Source organism: Gouania willdenowi, chromosome 20 (genome assembly GCF_900634775.1).
Source record: "Gouania willdenowi chromosome 20, fGouWil2.1, whole genome shotgun sequence".
NCBI lineage: Eukaryota > Metazoa > Chordata > Actinopteri > Blenniiformes > Gobiesocidae > Gouania > Gouania willdenowi.
In genome coordinates, this window is record NC_041063.1 from 14,472,232 (window position 1) to 14,489,914 (window position 17,683).

General features: G+C 37.4%; 1 protein-coding gene across 3 annotated transcripts in view; it reads left to right on the forward strand.

Moving 5' to 3' along the window:
• Window positions 1-17,683, forward strand: part of esyt2b (extended synaptotagmin-like protein 2b) — a 65,280-nt gene that overhangs the window by 21,568 nt on the left and 26,029 nt on the right. For all 3 annotated transcript variants that reach the window (XM_028434185.1, XM_028434184.1, XM_028434186.1), the window contains exons 5-8: window positions 748-820; window positions 4,690-4,779; window positions 9,659-9,714; window positions 17,199-17,319. In XM_028434185.1, coding sequence (XP_028289986.1) covers window positions 748-820; window positions 4,690-4,779; window positions 9,659-9,714; window positions 17,199-17,319 — 340 coding nt within the window. The remainder of the gene's footprint in view (window positions 1-747; window positions 821-4,689; window positions 4,780-9,658; window positions 9,715-17,198; window positions 17,320-17,683) is intronic.

Below are 17,683 nucleotides of genomic sequence, written 5' to 3' on the forward strand. Positions count from 1 at the left end.
AGTGTCTTTAATTAGAAGATGTTTTACATTTAGAAATCACACGATCGGTTATTGTAGTTGTAAGCAAATTACGTAAAAGATTATTGATCTGTGTATAGGAGTTGTTTAATGTGTATTAAGTTTTAGCATTTAAAATAGAATTCAGAATTGTATTTGTTCATTATGTCTTTCAGTGATGATCTGACTGTCCCAGTTATTATATATGTGATTTGTCGCTTGCATTCATGGTTGTGTTGTTGTTAGATTTAGATTTAGTTCAAATCAGATGTTCTGAAACTGTTTGTTCCAGAAAATAGTCTTCGAAAAAGTTGACCTAAATATATTTTATTATAGGTAAATAAGAGCTATTGGACATATAATTACAGTATGTTTTTTTTTTTTTAAAAAAAGGAGGAGGCTAAAGCAGAGACAGACAAACAAAATCAATCAGTAGACACAGGTTTACAGAGCAGCCAAACAAACCCATGCACATTGTTTCCACACAGAGCTCGATCAATAACACTGCCTTAAGCAAATGACAAAAAGCCATTGGCATCTTAGAGCCAATCTTTGGAAACACACACACACACACACTCACTAAAGACATTCAATTCCAGGTACCATGAATGGAATAAAAGCTGTGTTACAAAACCACTTTTCTTTCTTGTTTTTCAAATTGAAACTCTGAAAGGTATAAAATGATAAAGTGGCTGATAAAGTCTGATTGAGGTTTTTTTTTAAATGTAACTTATTATTTGTCCCCAAAAGCTTTGTTGGCAACACTGAGATCGATGTGGACATCAAACGTTACTACTGCAAGGCTGGCATTCAGAGCATCCAGGTGAGAATCCCCATTTCCTCTTGACTCCAATTTTAGCTGCACAAAAGCATGAAACCTTTATTTTGAAAGTGACACAAGAGCAAGCTAGGTCTTGTCAAATGTAATTTGTGGTTGTTTCTCTCGTGCCCAGACTGTGCACCACATCTTTAGGACCCTTTATGACACATGAGTGCTTTGTGGATTTGGACAGCAGCCTGTTTTCCTGGCAGCTGTAACCTGAAGTGTGATGGCTTTGATTAAAGGTGTAAAATCTAAAGGTTTTAGGATGGCACGATGCTTTATTAATAGACTGGTTCTGATTAAATCTAAACTTCACTTCCAATAGCAAACGCATAGCATTAAGGTGTGTAAATACACACAGAGTGAGGGGAATTGTAATGATCTGGTCCTATTTCTGCTTTGGATGCTCACAGGTAGATCTAGTATTGATTGATGGACCCTGAACCTAATCCACTATTCAAACTCCTGCAGCCACTTGACATTTTACATAGATTTGCAGAAGACACACAGATCTGAGCAGCTCCTTTAAGGTTGTCATAATTCCATGAAGGGAATGGCCATAGCTCTCAGTTAGAGCTATCAGACATTTCAAGTTTAAAAACGTATTTACAATGTGAGGCCAGTGGATATCTTCCTGAAGTGGGCCAGTCCAGTCTGCTACATTTTTTGGGTTTTTTTTTTTTTTTGACGAGTGAGCGGAGGCGGGTGTGGAAATGGGTGGCAAGAAAAGAGTGAAAAGTGACTAAAATAGGCCAAAAGCAGTCAAGAGGCCCAAAAATGGGCAAATGAAGACGAACCAGGTGGTGTGTAATGGCAAAGGGTAGCTTTAATGGACAAAATGTGGCAAACCAGAGTGAAAAGTGCAACAATGTAGAACAAAGAGGCAAAATGTAAGAAAAAGGCAACAAGTAAGAAAAAAGGCAACAAGTGGTATTTATTGGGATGAAAAGTGACCAAAAAAATTAAAGAAACTACAAAAAAATGGATGAAAGTGTAGAAAAGAAGAAAAAATATTGGCAAAAGGTAGCTAAAGTCTGAAAAATGTTTTGAAAAAAGGCAAACATGGGACAAAGAAAGTTGTGAAATGGGTAAAAAGGGGTTGAAACCCTTTGTCAGGCTTCTAAGGTATATAATATTCCCCTTTTTGTACATACCAGACCATGGTCTGCTTTAAGAGTTAAAGATTAGATTATAACAAAGTAAGTTTTTGTGTGGAAACAAAAAACATCTAAAGATGACAAAGAATAACCACTGTATTGTTATAATTGCACTACTAACTCACATTGAATTCTACGGATAGAGACTCTGATGTTGTATTATTACTTCACTAAATTATGAACACAATCAGATTTAAGAGAACATGGTTCAAGGCTTTGTTCATTTATCGATTTCGTTCAACCATGAACTTTATAATCATTATTGGATTGTACAGTACATTTGTGGTCTGAAAAACTCAAATTGCCAATTGACGGATTCATCCGCTGCTTTGTTTGATGAATATTTCAATAAACTAAACAATACATTCATGAAAATCTACTCGAAACACATTCATATGAAATGTTTTCTGTACAGTGAAAACAATCTCTTGTTATGAGTGTTCTCTGGTCTATCCCTGGGAGACATTTGTCGCCTGCTGCCTTCATTGTGTAACTCAGTCGGATCATTATTAACCCCTGACCTGTGAGGCCCCTCCATCTTTAGGCTGATATATGTTACACAGATCATGTGCACTTACTGAATGTCCTTCTGAGAAGTGATGCTGTGAGCTAATTGTTGTATTTCTAATAGGAGACCATGTGCAATGTGTCCCGTTAAATGTGCAAATGAAGTTACCACAGCAGATGTCTTCTCTTTGTCAACAGATCTGTTATCTAAAATCTATTTTCTTGTTTCCCTGTTGGTCAGTGTAGTTCAGCCTGTCTCTAGACTGACTATTTTCTTAAAGACGACCTTGTCAATATCAATAATATACAGCTGGAAGTGCTGTGGATTGAATATCTTGTACTGCTTTTTTGGCTGAACCCATTGTGCACACAACAGGGTTTGAATTCCTATGCATTAGAGCAGAGGTCTGCAACCTGTGGCTCTGGAGCCTCACGTGGCTCTTTCACTCTTTTGCATTGGCTCCCTATAGCCTTGAAAAAATGAATAAAGAATTAAAATGTTCTTACAGGGGATATTGATGATTAATGACATCGACACCCAATAAAATCATGATTGAATAATTTGTCAACCTAAAAATAAATCACATTATCAACTTTCCTTGCACCTGCTGTGGCTAACCTTAAGTTTTAAACCCCTGGTAAGATAACTAAACAAAAAAAGACTATTCTGGAAGAAAATAGAGATTTTAATTGTGTGCGGACAGATTAATTTAACTGCCGACATGCCCACTTAATATGCATGGTTGATATGTGGCGAGAAATTAGCAATTAGCATGTGTTGACTGACAGGATCTGTTATTATTTGTAGGCCTACTAATATTTTAACAAAAAACTATATTAGATTGCAGACCGCTGCATTAGAGCTTAGACTCGGTGTTATTTATCAGAAGCTGATTGAATCTGAATAATAACAGTGATCAATCAGCCAAGAAGACCTTTCATAGAAGTCAACTCGACTCATGTTAGTGTTAGTTCCAGTTTCAGAAGTCTTATTCGTAAATTATTGAAACAGATGATGTTTAAATGTTAATGTATATATGTCCCTCCTTCGTCCTATAGACCACTATACCAATGGAAATGATTGCCGAGTGCGCCCAGGCCAATAGGCTTCAACTTAAAGGTGCAGTTTGCAACTCCTCAGATCCCTCCCTCCCCGCTGCTCTCTTGCCCTGCCTCCAAACTTTCCAAAGTCCCAACCTCAGAGGAGCTAACAAGCTAACGTTAGCCAAACAGCAACATCACAGTAATATAACATGCTCTGTTAAAAGCATATTACTGCAGCGCTTCTCTCTCTCAATGTGCACACACCTCAGCAACAGTAGCAACAACACAGTTACTTACAGCACCCAAACGGAGGCTGCTGCATGCACATGAACAACACATGCACTACAGAGTTCTAATGTAACAAATTACACATCAAACAAAATGTAAATCAAGCAGCAGTAATTACCTTTCAAGCAGAAAAGTCACCAATTCCGTCTTCTACTCCTCCAGAACATATACTGTTAAAAAAAAAAGGGGGGGGGGGGACTGTGAGCAACAGACAGAACCAGGATTGTGTTTGATGGACTGATTGGTTCTTTTTGCTTGGTCGCGGTGCATTCTGGCAATCTGCCAAAGGCCGCAGGAGCAGCAGGGGGACTTTTTTTTTTTTTTTTTCACACAAACTACTAGTTTCATGTAAAGCTGTCCTTACATAGTGACGGCTTTAGCAAATAGGACAAAAAGTCACTTTTATGAGAGTTGCAGACTGCACCTTTAATGTTTTTGACACTGTCGAAGTGAATGCAGAACTGTGCACGGAAACAAGGCCACGTGTCACAACAACAAATGGGTAAATATGATTTTGGCTTTTACCTGACCCATAAACCTATATCAATGCGACCTTCTTATGTTCCGCGTGCAGAAAGGAGGCGTGGCTTCTGGTAGATTGGGGGAGGAAGTGAAGCTGTTTAGGGCGGGACATCGAGACGTTTCTCAGAAACCGCGGATAGCAGCTTTAAGCCCTGTACTTATTATAATGTTATGCCAATGGTGGAGGATGACACAGAGCAGGTCTAAAGTCACGCACTGATCAGGTTTCCCACGAGACATGTGCTGCAGCTTCGATCACAACCATTCATGAATGTCAAGTGCCATCAGGGGAGAGTTTCCTTCAGCTCCCTGCTTGTGTAATCATAACGTGCTGCTGTTTTGTTTCCATAGATTCACGGTGTGCTGAGGGTGGTGATGGAGCCTTTACTGGGCGACATGCCTCTTATTGGAGCTCTGTCTGTCTTTTTCCTCAAAAAGCCGGTGAGTGCAGACACTGATAACAAATCTAATGAATTTAATTATGCATCTCTAATGGAGCATTTTAACTAATTATGGCACTGCAGTAAGAATGGAAAACATGGTTTTCAGGTTTAATTTTATCTCTGTAAAAAAACAAAATACAAGCCTGTCCTATCGGATTAATCATGTTATTAGGGGCCAGAATGTATAAACTGCTGGGAACCTATTGCATCATTTGTCATTTATGAACAATCAACAAATTTTGTACAAAGGTCCAGTATGTCAGATTACCAAAAAATGCCTAATCATCCTAAGTGGCACTAAAGCAAGCCTCTAAAGTAAAAAATTTAAAGAAATCATAGTAAATCAACCAAGTATACTACGCATGTGCAACTTTCACCAAAATGTAGGCCCAATACTGAAGATGACTTATTTCAGATAAATAAATAAATATTTCCATCTGGATACAATCGAACCAACTTTTTCCATATTCTCTACCAGGATGGAAACATCTTACATTTAATGGTTTTGAAGCCCTAAGTTGTGGACATAAAGGTTAAAAGAGAAAAAGAAAAAACAATCTTATGTACTAAAAGTATTTGGATACATATGGAGAATCAATATAGGCAATTCTGAGTGTACCAACAAATGTTCCACTACATTGCCTCACACTGTTGAGTCACCACTTAGCAACCACAAGAATTTGCATACAAATCTAAAGAGTGTGAGAGAGACATTTTATGAGGAACACGGGCTAGCTTTAAAAGTACAATATAAGCTGCCAAACACTGTACTGGCCATCTGTCCTCTGACATTAAGGGACACTTTTTTTACTGAATCTGAAAGCACAACATTTTCTGAAATGTGATCAATCACAAAGGCCTGATGGAATGAGTTCAGCTAAAGCAAACTGGTCATTACAAAAGAAGCAAAGCATGACTGAACTCACTGCTGTCATCTTCCGCAGCATTTCGCCAAGGTTGTCTTATTCTAGATTCCATTTCTCACTTTTTAGTTCGCTCTCTTTTAATTTCTTTTTAATTGGATATAAATTAGACTCTAAAACATTCATCTTTGTAATGTAAATCCCTGCTGAATCCCAATGTGGTGTGCAACAATTTCACAGGACTTGTACTCCTTTTAAATTCACCCCCATTAGCCTCGACTGTCTCTTCTCATTTGCTGTAAACAATCACTTAAACAGATAAAATATTCACATTACATTCATTTTCCTATTCAGTTGTCTTGCAGCGCCTCTGCTGCACGACGTAGAAATCTTTAGCAGATTTATACCAAACTGGAAGACCCAGTGGAAGTGATGCAGAGCTTTAAATAGCTGCACATCTAGTCAGACCTACTTTGGCAGATTTTACTACCCCAGGCTTTCAGCTAAAGCTCCAGATGATGATATTGCTCAATGAAGCAGCAATTGTTCAATAAATCATGCCACAACCCCGCATGTAAACACACACATAAGCACATGTGTATTTATCTACCCCCTACTATGGGAGATCCACTGAAGGAGAAAGACTAGTACAAGGAAAAAATTATGTTTGGTACCCTACGCTATGAATGACTCATGATCTTTCTTTTTCATATGCCGTACAAGGAGTGCTGCTTGAGTGGCATGAGCACAAAAAAAAGGGAAAAAAAAGAGAAACCGTTCCAGACTATAAAAGGCCTTGAGGTTATCTGTGCGACCACACTAATGCATAAATAAAACGGCACATACACAATAGAAGAGTTATTTTTCTTTTTTAATGAAACCCTAAAAGAGATTCAGATGCTGTTTAACCTTGAGATGCTGTTCGGGACATTTGCATATGTATATTATGTAAATATACATATACAGCCTTGAAAAAACACCTGTTCCAGGGTCAACAAGTAGGCAATTGCATTTACACACATTCTCTCCTATGGGCAGTTTGCTGACCGGGTAATCTGGCCATCTGTCATACCGGGCATCGTCCCGAACTGGGCCGGTCCGCTCCGCTTAGATGAGCGAATGGATGCAAACATGGTAACAGGTGGCCAAAAATGGCAAAAATCTGAAGAGAATGTGAGTAGAGTGACTAAAAAATGGGCAAATAGAGGAACCAGGTGGTATGTATTGGCAAAATGCACAAAATGTGACAAACAATAGTCAAAAAGGGTAAAAATGTGGAACAAAAAGGTACAAAATGTCGGAAAAAATGTAACAAGTAGTAGTTACTAGGCAAAAGTTAACTTATTTGGATGAAAAGTGGGAAAAAAAAGATTAAAGAAAGGACAAAATTTGGAAAGTGTAGCTAAATTCAGAAAATAGTGTCAGCCCTTTTTTGTAAAAGGGCAAAAATGGGACAGAGGAAGTTGCAATGGGTAAAAAGGGGTTGAAAACTGTCCCTTTTTTTTAAAGGTTTTTTGGGGGAATAATGATAAAAAAAACAGCTTCTACGTGGTATTCGCTGATAACGTAGTGGACTGTTCTGGACAGAAAATGCCAGGGCTGAATTTTTTTTCCCAGTCAGTCACTTGAGGTTTCTAATTTGCATCACACCGTCTGCTTAAGGATAGATAATAGGGTCTAATCTCATCTGACTGGAGTGTTTTCTTGCCTTTAGCTGAGCTCCAGTCCCATTTCCAGCCAGTCACTGAAAATAACCACAGACTAGATTAGTTAAATTGAAACACCTGAAATAATCAACCTCACGGAACACTTTCCTGACCCACTTTCCCTGTGATTGTCCCTGCCTGCTAACGCACACACCACATACCCCCACCGCCCGTCTACCAGATACAGCCATGGGTAAAAGGGCATCCCAGGTTGTAGAAGCGCAAGTTGTCGACCGTCTCACCAGGCACTCCTTCTCAACCGTGCTCTACCTCCCTCTTGGACAGTTTTCGGCCGATGTAAACTGCCCTCTTTATCTACGGGCAGAAAACAGCCCCCGCATCTGTTTGCAAGAAAAAAAACATGGTTATTTTAAACACTTGCTGACACTGCTTCATCCACTGGACCAGATCTGACGGAATGCTTACATATACGGTCATTCAGGAGGATGGTCAGATCTGCAAAGTTCGGAATGAACCTGCGGTAATATCCAGCCATATCCACAAACCACTTCACATCTTTTTAGCTACGTTTTTATCTATCTAAGGCCGCACCTGTTCACAACCCAAGTGGTACTTCCGATACCGTGCGCCTCACCTACTGCTACGCAAATGCCATTCTATAGCCAAGGTGTGACTAAAGATGATTACGTTATCAAGTAGGCAGAGTGAGTGAGGCAAAATCTGGTACGCGAGATGTTGGAACATGGCTGAAGCCTGGAACAACCTGAAAGGAAGCTCATTCAATTGTTACAACTCATATTGGACATTTTTTTTCCCTTGAACTCTGCAGACAAGACAATCTGCCAGTTGCCCTTTGTTAAAACCAGTCTCATGAAAAGGCAAGCAGTACCAAGAATGTCCAGGAATGAATCTACCCAAAGCATTACACCACATCTAGCCCCATATTTCTTGGCTACAAGAACAATGGGGCTGCTCTATTTACTGTGGGAGTCTTTGATTACACCCATTTTCAAGTGAATCCATCCTGAACTACTTTGCATTTATGTTGAGGTAGCCTAATAGCTGGGAACATATCGTCATCCCTGGATGCGTTTCATGTTCTATGAGTATCATACACCCAGGAAGGGCCGTAATCTCTGCTTGTAATCTTTGCAGGTTTGCTTTCGGGGTCGGTGAGAGATGGTCATTAAGGTGAAGATGGGTTTGATTGGTAGATTTTGGTACCTTAGGTCCCAACTCATCTTTCTCGCTGATTGCTGATGCCACAGAAACAGTCTCATCCTCCCACCATAATGTCAGGAGGTTGAGGTGGTATAATGGTGGGACTGCTTCCCTGTCCGAATGCTTAACCTAGTAATCAATGTCGCCCACTCCCCGTGGGACCACAAAGGTCCCTTGTCAGTGGGCGAGTAATTTGAAATTGGATCAATAAAAGCACCTTTTCTAGCCCTCGCCCTAATGCTATGTTATCATTTTTTTATTAGTACAGCTGAATTTAAAACGCTCATAGGATTTTTCTTTTTTTTTTTTTTTTTCCATGTGAAAGCTTCGATATCTTCCTGTCTGGCTCTTTTACAGCTTCCACTGCATCTGCTGCATTGTAAGCACAGTAGGCAGAAAAGAAAGATGTGAAAGGCTCATTAGGAAAACACTGTTCTTTCAGCTCAGAGTATGAAGGGGCAGATCAAAGCCCTCTGAGAGAAGGGATCGGCTCATATCTCAGGTCTAAGCTCATAAAACTCACACCCCTCTTTCCTTTCTAATAGTGTCCTATATTCAGACGACCGCATCTATATTTAATGTAAAATGAGTAAAATCATTGAGAAACCTTCCCTAGTGGGAAAAGTAAATGGTTTTTGACCTCATTATCAAGGAAACTAATGAGACCCTGGTGTTTGCTGTTGCTTTTTATTAATACTTTATTATTACTTTAGTACTTTAGGCAGAGTTTCAGTTTTGGACTTAAAGAACAGCAATTCTTTTGTTCATATTGACCCATGAGTTGAATGCATTTTATTATTATACATATATATAGAATTTTTTGCTCAACAAAATGAAATATTGAAGACATCCAGCTTTATATACAAGACAAAATGCATTCTTGATTTATATTTTTAAAGAAATATTAAAATTATTGGCTGTTCCAACGTGTTGACCAAATGTTTGTTTGCTCACCGGCTGGGTTTATTGGTCCAAAAAAGCAAGAAGCCAATTTGAAAATGTGGCAGCAGGACAAGAGCCAATAAAGTACAGTGTTTGCATCCATATAGTCTCATTCACACATTCAATGCTTACAGTCTAACACAGCTGTGTGTGTGGTCTACTGTTTTCTTTTTTGTCCTTTTAGCTCCTGGAAATTAACTGGACCGGTCTCACCAATATACTGGACATTCCTGGGCTCAAGTAAGCTTTCTAGAATTTTTTTTGCTTGGCATTTTGTGTGTAGGTGTAAATCAGGATGCATTGTATAACCAATGTCCCCACTGCCAGTGTGTATTAGTGCCACATAATGATACAAATTGTTATAAATTACTAGATTAATAGGAATCAGAAATTAAAAACAGTCTTTATCATTTTTTTTGGGCTTAAGTACTCAAGTCTTTTATTTCTGAATCCAAATAACCCCCCTTTGGTTCAACTACAACATTTTGCTCAGAATACTATGAAAAAAATACAAAGCGAGTGATAACAGATATTTTAAAGAATATGATTTTATAAATAAGTGGAAAGAAATAGTATCTAGTACCTCTTGAATAGATTTATTTCTATAGTTTAAAAAAAAACAAAAAAAACATTTTGGAACCAAGACTGATGCTTGTGTTTTCAGTTCATGTTGGAATCAAGATCATTTCTATCAACATTTTGTTTCTTGTCTCATTTAGTGTGTTTTTGGTTTCAGTTTGTGTATTTTGTTGTTGTTTGTCATTTATATCATTCAGTATATTTTTCTCTTTTTTTGTGTGTATTTGTGTAACTATTCTGTCGTTTGGTAGTTTCTTTTGTCATTTTGTATGTTTGTCTGTTATTTTTGTGTATTTTGTAGTGATCTTGTGTATTTTTCTCATTTAGTGTTCCTTTGTTGTGGTTTTGTGTGTTGTTGGTAATAGTAACTGTTTTTCTCTCCCAGTGTGTGTGTGTTTTTGCTGTCTTTTTGTGTATTTTGTTGTTGCTTGACGTTTCGTGAGCTGCTGGTAATATTTAGTAGGGATGTCCCGATACATCTTTTTCACTTCCGATACGATTCCAATATTGCAGCCTTCAGTATTGGCAGATACCGATATTGATTCGATTCAAAAACAGCACGAGTCAAACATACTTTTATTACTTATTTTGGAGTGTGGAATGTTAGAAAAGGCTTGATTATCAAAAAAACAGACTCATTTATTATAAGCCGGTGGATTATATATAATTAACCTTTGAGAATATGAATATTCTATGTTTGAATAAAATAAATAAAAAAAATAAAATCAAAGATACTGAAAAAATTAATGCAAAAAAACCAATATGTTATATCGGAGATTTTAGATGAAGTCTGATAAAATCCTATATTCGTCTTTTTTTGGCTGATATCGGACCGGGACACCCCTAATATTTAGTATGATTATCATTTTTAACCAAAGATAAACATTATAAAAACCAATATTTTAATGCTTTCATTTGTAAATGTTCCTTTATCTTTCTTTCAAGTACCCCCTGAAGTGCCATAGCGTACCCCTAGGGGTACACGTACCCTTATTTGAGGAAACACTGATTTATAATATGCAAGGGAATAAGCAACATCAAAAAATCTCATAAGCTTAGAATTACAGTAACTACAGAAATATTTTTCAAACCTTTTATGTCTGGTGCTGATGTTACAAATAATAAGAATTAGGTGGGAGGGAGAGAACAAGGGTACGACTGTGTAATAAACTTTAGTTATTTTTTGGCACAGACAGAAATGCAGAAACTCTCTGCCTTCGTAGCCTTTATGTCTCTCATACTATGAGCTGTCATGAACCAGATGAGTCCACAGCACGTCTAATGAATGAAACAGGCTGTCTGATACCACAGTAAAATCCATTACTTTCAGCGTGTGTGAAGAATTCCTAAAACTTATATTATTTCTTCAGCTTTGGAGAGTTTCGGCTTTTTCTCCTGTGTTGTGAAACATCCGCTGCTTGCTGAATATATGAGTAAAACTGCTTTAAATTCCTTCTTTCCATATGTGGAAATTCACAATCTTCTCCCTTGAGTTGCTGTCCAAATCTCCAAACCAGGTGATGATATACAAAGTTCATGAGATGAAACGGTTCTGGGCTTACAATAACAATATGAGATGATATAGCAGTTTGAAAAAATTATTTCACTAATTCTGGGTATACTTACACACTCTATAACCTTTTACACTCAATATATATGTGTATATAAAGGAAAGAAAACAATAATGAATAACAATAGATAAGAATTTCTTTTTTTTCCAATATGCAAATACTGTAGAATACAAAAACAGACCATTTAGGCCAGTCAAAAGTTAAACCCAAATCATGTCATCGTGATATTCATGCAAAAAAAGATCTTCAGTCGACACAGCCCCTATTGACAGTCTTTTGTTAACAATATGTCTACATTTTCTTGGAGCAATTGAGATCTTTGGACATTTATTTTGTCTTCTGCAGATGAAAAGACACGTTCAGTGAGGACAGATCTGAAGCATTAATAGACAGTTGTGTCAAAACCTTCCTAAAATTGACTGTTCTTGGTCAAGATCTCGTTATCATGTATCATGGAGGCTGAACGCTTCAGAAAAATGAGAAATTGCAGTTTATTTTTTCTCCTCCAATAAATTCCTTGAGTCCTCCTCCGAGTCAGTTTTGGTTTTTATGACTTGGCAACGCTGAGCTGATATCGGTTATTTGAGCTGAGTCAGCATGTTACCTTTAAAATTTACGTTTCCAAAGGAATGATATGTTTCTACTTGCAACTATGAATAACACAACTCCAAGGGATAAACTAAGAGAGATAAATAAGGTCAGATGAAGAAATGTAGACAGTTGGCTTTCCCCTCGGACCAACGTGTTCAGCACAAGGCTAATGAGATCCGATTAAGAGCCCAACACAAATACTTAGTGCCATCCTGAGTGCCTCGTGCATTATTTAGCTGCTTAAATTAAGTGACACAGGCATGAATAGTGCATGTAATTTACTCGGATTACAGCTGTGCGTCAGTTAGCTGGCCAATGTTCACCAACATGTTTACACTTGCAGAGCTTGTGGACGGCTGTAATATTTGAGCACTCTGTGGAGGTGAAATGGATCCCCTGAGTGTATGTGCTTGTTTGTTAGTGTGTGGGATGCATTGCATGGAACGAAAGCGGATGTGGAGAGGGGGGGGGTTAACGGTGATGGAATGTCCAGTAGATAAACTGATAGCATCTGATCTTTTTACCATCAACTACATTACTTTACGAACACTTTCACATGTCAAAACTAGATTTCCTGGGTATCCCTAAACAGAATATATGCATAAAATCAATTATTTTTTCCATACTTTATTTTTTACAAACTTTATTTGAATGTATAAGTAGGTTTAAAACTATTCAACCTTCACTCTGTCATCCCTTATGTTTTTTATACTGTTCACATACTCCAAATGCTATTTGTGCACTTAAGAATGTGTGAAAAACAAACAGCGTTTAATATGGACCTCGCATGGTCAGGCTAATTTAATAGACTACAGACTTAATGAAGCTTACTGCTAAATCTGCTGCTCCAGATATAATCATGTTTAGAAAATAAATATAGGTTGGTTCGCTTTTTATATTTATTTTAGACTTTACATAACTTTTTAAAAAAGTTTTTAAAATGCAGAATTTAGTAAATTAGCGGGAGCTTAAACTTTACTTTATTTTCAGTTGAAAATTTAAAAAAATGGAATAATTCAATACAAAATAAATAATGTGATACAACAGACAAAAAGGAATAGGCTGACTCCCAGTGGCTTATTTTTCGGGTACCATTACAGGAATTATTAAACAAATTAAAATACAACATCAGTTCTAGTACATCAGTACTAAATAAAATACATGATAGTTTAAAGTGGTAGATAAATCAAATTTCAATTGACATTATAATCTTTGTTAATTTTAGATCTGAAAGTGTTTTTGAATAGAGTTACAAATTTTCAAAACAGAAACCTTTATATGAATAGGATTGAAACATGCTATGAGTGAAACACTCAGACTACATGCTAACAGTCATCTATGTGTATAGAACTTTTATTATTCTTGTAAAAACTTGACCAAAAAGACTAAAATACTGATACAGTGGTCTATGGCAGACATGGGTGACTCAGGTAAATGCACAAAAAGACTAAAAAAAGACCCATAATGATAAACACATGAAGGAATAACAAAAAAGCACAAAAATGACTTCAAAAACATGTACGTGACAGAGAAATAGACAAAAGATCAACAAAAATACAATAAAATGATCCCAAAAACCCAAAATGACGACATTACAAAAAGAAAAAAAACAGTAAAAATACACAAAATGAGAAAATAAATAAATAAAATGACTTCAAAAATACACAAACTCCTTTGTGTTTCCTGGATTAATGTTGCAACGAATGTTGATATCTCTCTTGTCTAAACTGCACATGCACACTATCAGGTAAGTGTGCATGCATGCGAACAATCCTATAAGTGACATGAATGACTCATAGTATTTTGCTCACAAGCTGTTGGACCTGTTCCAGAGCTTTCCCCAGTGTAATGCCACCATAGGTGCTGATACAGCACGACTTCATTCAGCCTGAACTGTCAGCTGAGGAAAAGCTGCAGCTGCGATCGGGCCCCCAGCAGAGGGTCATAATGTCTCGGTCTGCTGGTTCATTAGTCGAAGAGCTGCTGATTGATCGAGCTTATGTTGCTCTTTGCTCCAGACAAAACACAAGCAGCACGATCATTTTAAATCACAGGGTTTATGTGCTGCTTCGGTGCTTGTAGGGAGTCATTGGATTTTGAGGGGATTCAACTATTTTAATCTGAATTTCTCATACTTGGTATATTTGTTCACTTCGGTAATTGTGTGATGCATTTAAAGGTATTTGATAAAAACACGATTCAGGCTTGTTTAAATTGATTACCTGTTTAAAGAGCACGAATTTAAGTATTCCTCTTCTCTAAATTGATCTGGCACAAGTATCTTGACATTTAGAGGTTTGATCTTTTTACTCGTTGGGATTATAAATAATGAAGGAATCAATGTGCTCGCGAGGTGAAAATACAATAATTAACCGCAGTGTACATGAAAGGATTTGGATTTTACACTAAGGATGTCCTGATGGATCATTTGGCCTGTAGCTGCTGATGTAAGTCAGAGTCAGGTGTGTTGTGACCTATTTTTGTTGGGCCTGACACTGAAAAGAAAATTGGAAGTGAGAGGTTGAAAGGAGTGTTGTTGGAACCATCACAGTGCATTACAGATGCAATGAAAGGGTTCATCTTCAAAGCTTTCAGGCAACCATGTGAGAAATAACTAATCAGCCGAAGTTATCAGGCTGCAGATTATGTATACTGTATGTACAGTGGATATAAAAAGTCTACACACTCCCGTTCAAATGCCAGGTTTTTGTAATGTAAAAAAAATGACACCAAGATAAATAATTTCACAACTTTTTCCACCTTTAATGTGACCTATAACCTGTACAATGCAATTGAAAAATAAACTGAAACCTTTCAGTGAGGACACTGTGTAGTACATGTGACAACAATCTCCCGTCTTCTTCATATGTCTGGGCTATGGGTTAGGGTGGCAAGACGGAAGCCTTACCTTACAAAGAAAAACATCTAAGCCTGGCTTCATTTTGCAAAAACACATTTGAAGTCTCCCAAACGCATGTGGGAAAATGTGTCTATGGTCCGATGAAACCAAGTTTGAACTTTTTGGCCATAATTCCAAAAGGTATATTTGGTGCAAAAACAACACTATTCATCACCAATAGAACACCATACCTACAGTGAAGCAAGGTGGTGGCAGCATCATGCTTTGGGGCTGTTTTTCTTCAGCTGGAACTGGGACCGTAGGCAGGGTGGAGGGAATTATGAACAGTTCCAAATACCAGGCAGTGTTGGCACAAAACCTTCGGGCTTCTGTTAGAAAGCTGAAGATGAAGAAGATCTTTATCTTTCAACATGACAATGACCCTAAGCACACAGCCAAATCAACAAAAGAATGGCATCACCACAATATAATTGAGGTTTTGGAATGGTCCAGCCAGAGTTCAGACCTGAATCCAATTGAACATCTGTGGGGTGATCTGAAGAGGGCTGTGCATGGGAGGTGCCCTCGCAATCCGTCAGATTTGGAGCGGTTTTTTTTAAAGAAGAGTGGGCAAATATTGCCTCATCAAGATGTGCCACACTGATAGACTGACCCAAAAAGACTGAGTGCTGTAATAAAAGCCAAAGGTGCTGCAACAAAGTATTAGTTTAAGGGTGTGCATGTTTATGCAACCAGGTTGTCTTAAGTTTTTTATTTTTCCCCTTCAAAAGTTTCAGTTTGTTTTTCAATTGCATTTGCACTTGGTGTCAATTTTTTACATCGCAAAAACCTGGCATTTGAACAGGGGTGTGTAGACTTTATATCCACTGTATATGTATTGATGCATTTATATTTCAAATGGGACAAAGTTGCCTGTAGTTCAAGAAAAAAAAACTTGTTCGTAATGACACAGATATTATCCACAGTCTGCAGTAATCATGTAAGTGTCAGATCAACAGAATTATTGCTAATGCTGAAATATTTCAGGGGTTTAAAGAGTTGTTGGAAAGCACCGATGCTTGGTTTGAAACTGTGTAGTATTGGTCCATACCGATATTGATCTGATACGATATCAACACAGATCATACATACTTTTATGACTTATTTTGCAGTGTGGAATGTTCCAAAAGGTTTGATTAGGTGATATATTACTCTGAGAACAACAGTAGGTATGTGGAAAACTAGCCCTTTTAATACAAACCATAGAATATTATTCAATTGAACGTAATAAAGAAAAAAGTTGAAGACAGAAAAATAACTTTAGTACATCCCATGAAAACAAACAGGCAAAGTACTTATTAGTGATTTAGTCACTGAAAATACACTTTGTCTGCTATACCAATATAACCCCAGTCCTATGAAGTTACATTTGTCTATTTTTTCATCAAAAATGTTTTGCTTTAAACAAAAAAAACAAACACTGTCTGTTTCTTTCACATTCATTTACTTTACCACCGTAATACCTCACATGGCAGCACATTCAGTCCATTTTCTAGATTAGCACATTGTTAAGTAAAGTCCTGGGATCTTTCCAAATATAATTTCATTATTTCCCTGTTGCTATTTTGCACAGTTGATAGAACCCTTTGCTGTGATTGGTCATATTTTGATGATGACAGACACTTGCTTCTATTGTCTGACTTGTCTGTCTGTCTGCCAACAGTTTTTCTTCTATAGACAGGCAGAGCAATGTCCCAGTGTAATAAATTAGGATTGTAATACAAATTTCATTTTTCAACTTTGATTGCCATTTTCCATCTGTTCCTTCAAAGCTAAATGAATAAAGGAAAGCTGGGCGGTAATGCCTTCCCCAGCCCCCACTGTCATTGTTGCTATCATGGTGCATTGAATGATTGGTGGATCAGATAGATATTTGGAGACTTTTTGGCAGAGCAGCAGCAACATGCTTGAACTCCTTCCAGTTTTCCTTCTGCCGTCTCTTGTGGAGAATAGAAATGTACTGCACTCAGAAAGGATTAAAGGAGAATATGAATAACCCAAGGGCACCCTTTGTGTCTTTTAAATAATGCATTGGTGTATTCTGATTTTCTGCTTTTTTCTTCTCTTTTCTCTTGTACTTACAGCGGCTTCTCCGACAGCATCATTCAAGACATTATCAATAACTATTTGGTTTTGCCCAACCGGATCACTATCCCACTGGTTGGGGATGTGGAGCTGGCAAATCTACGTTTTCCAATGCCAAAGGTATTAAAGTGTATCTAATTACTTTGCGTGTGAGTGAGCGCCTAACTAGCTGAAAGTGTTTGACCTCTTTCAGAATTTTTTGGGGAATTGAAGGTTAGCGAGGCTTCATGTGCTGTTTTATTTATGCAGTGATTTAAAAAAAAAAAAAAAAAGCAGCTGTCAAGCTTTTGTTCGATAAGTCAGTGCACTCACAAAATTGAAGGCAAAAAAAAAAAAAAAAAAAAAAGCGTCTCAATGCTGTGTTGCTGGGAACCATATCCATGGCAACAATATAGAAGATTCTTTGGCCTTTTCTGCCTGTGGAATTTATTTCATTTTAATTTAAAGTGTTTACATCAACTCACACCTAAGAATCGGAATACTA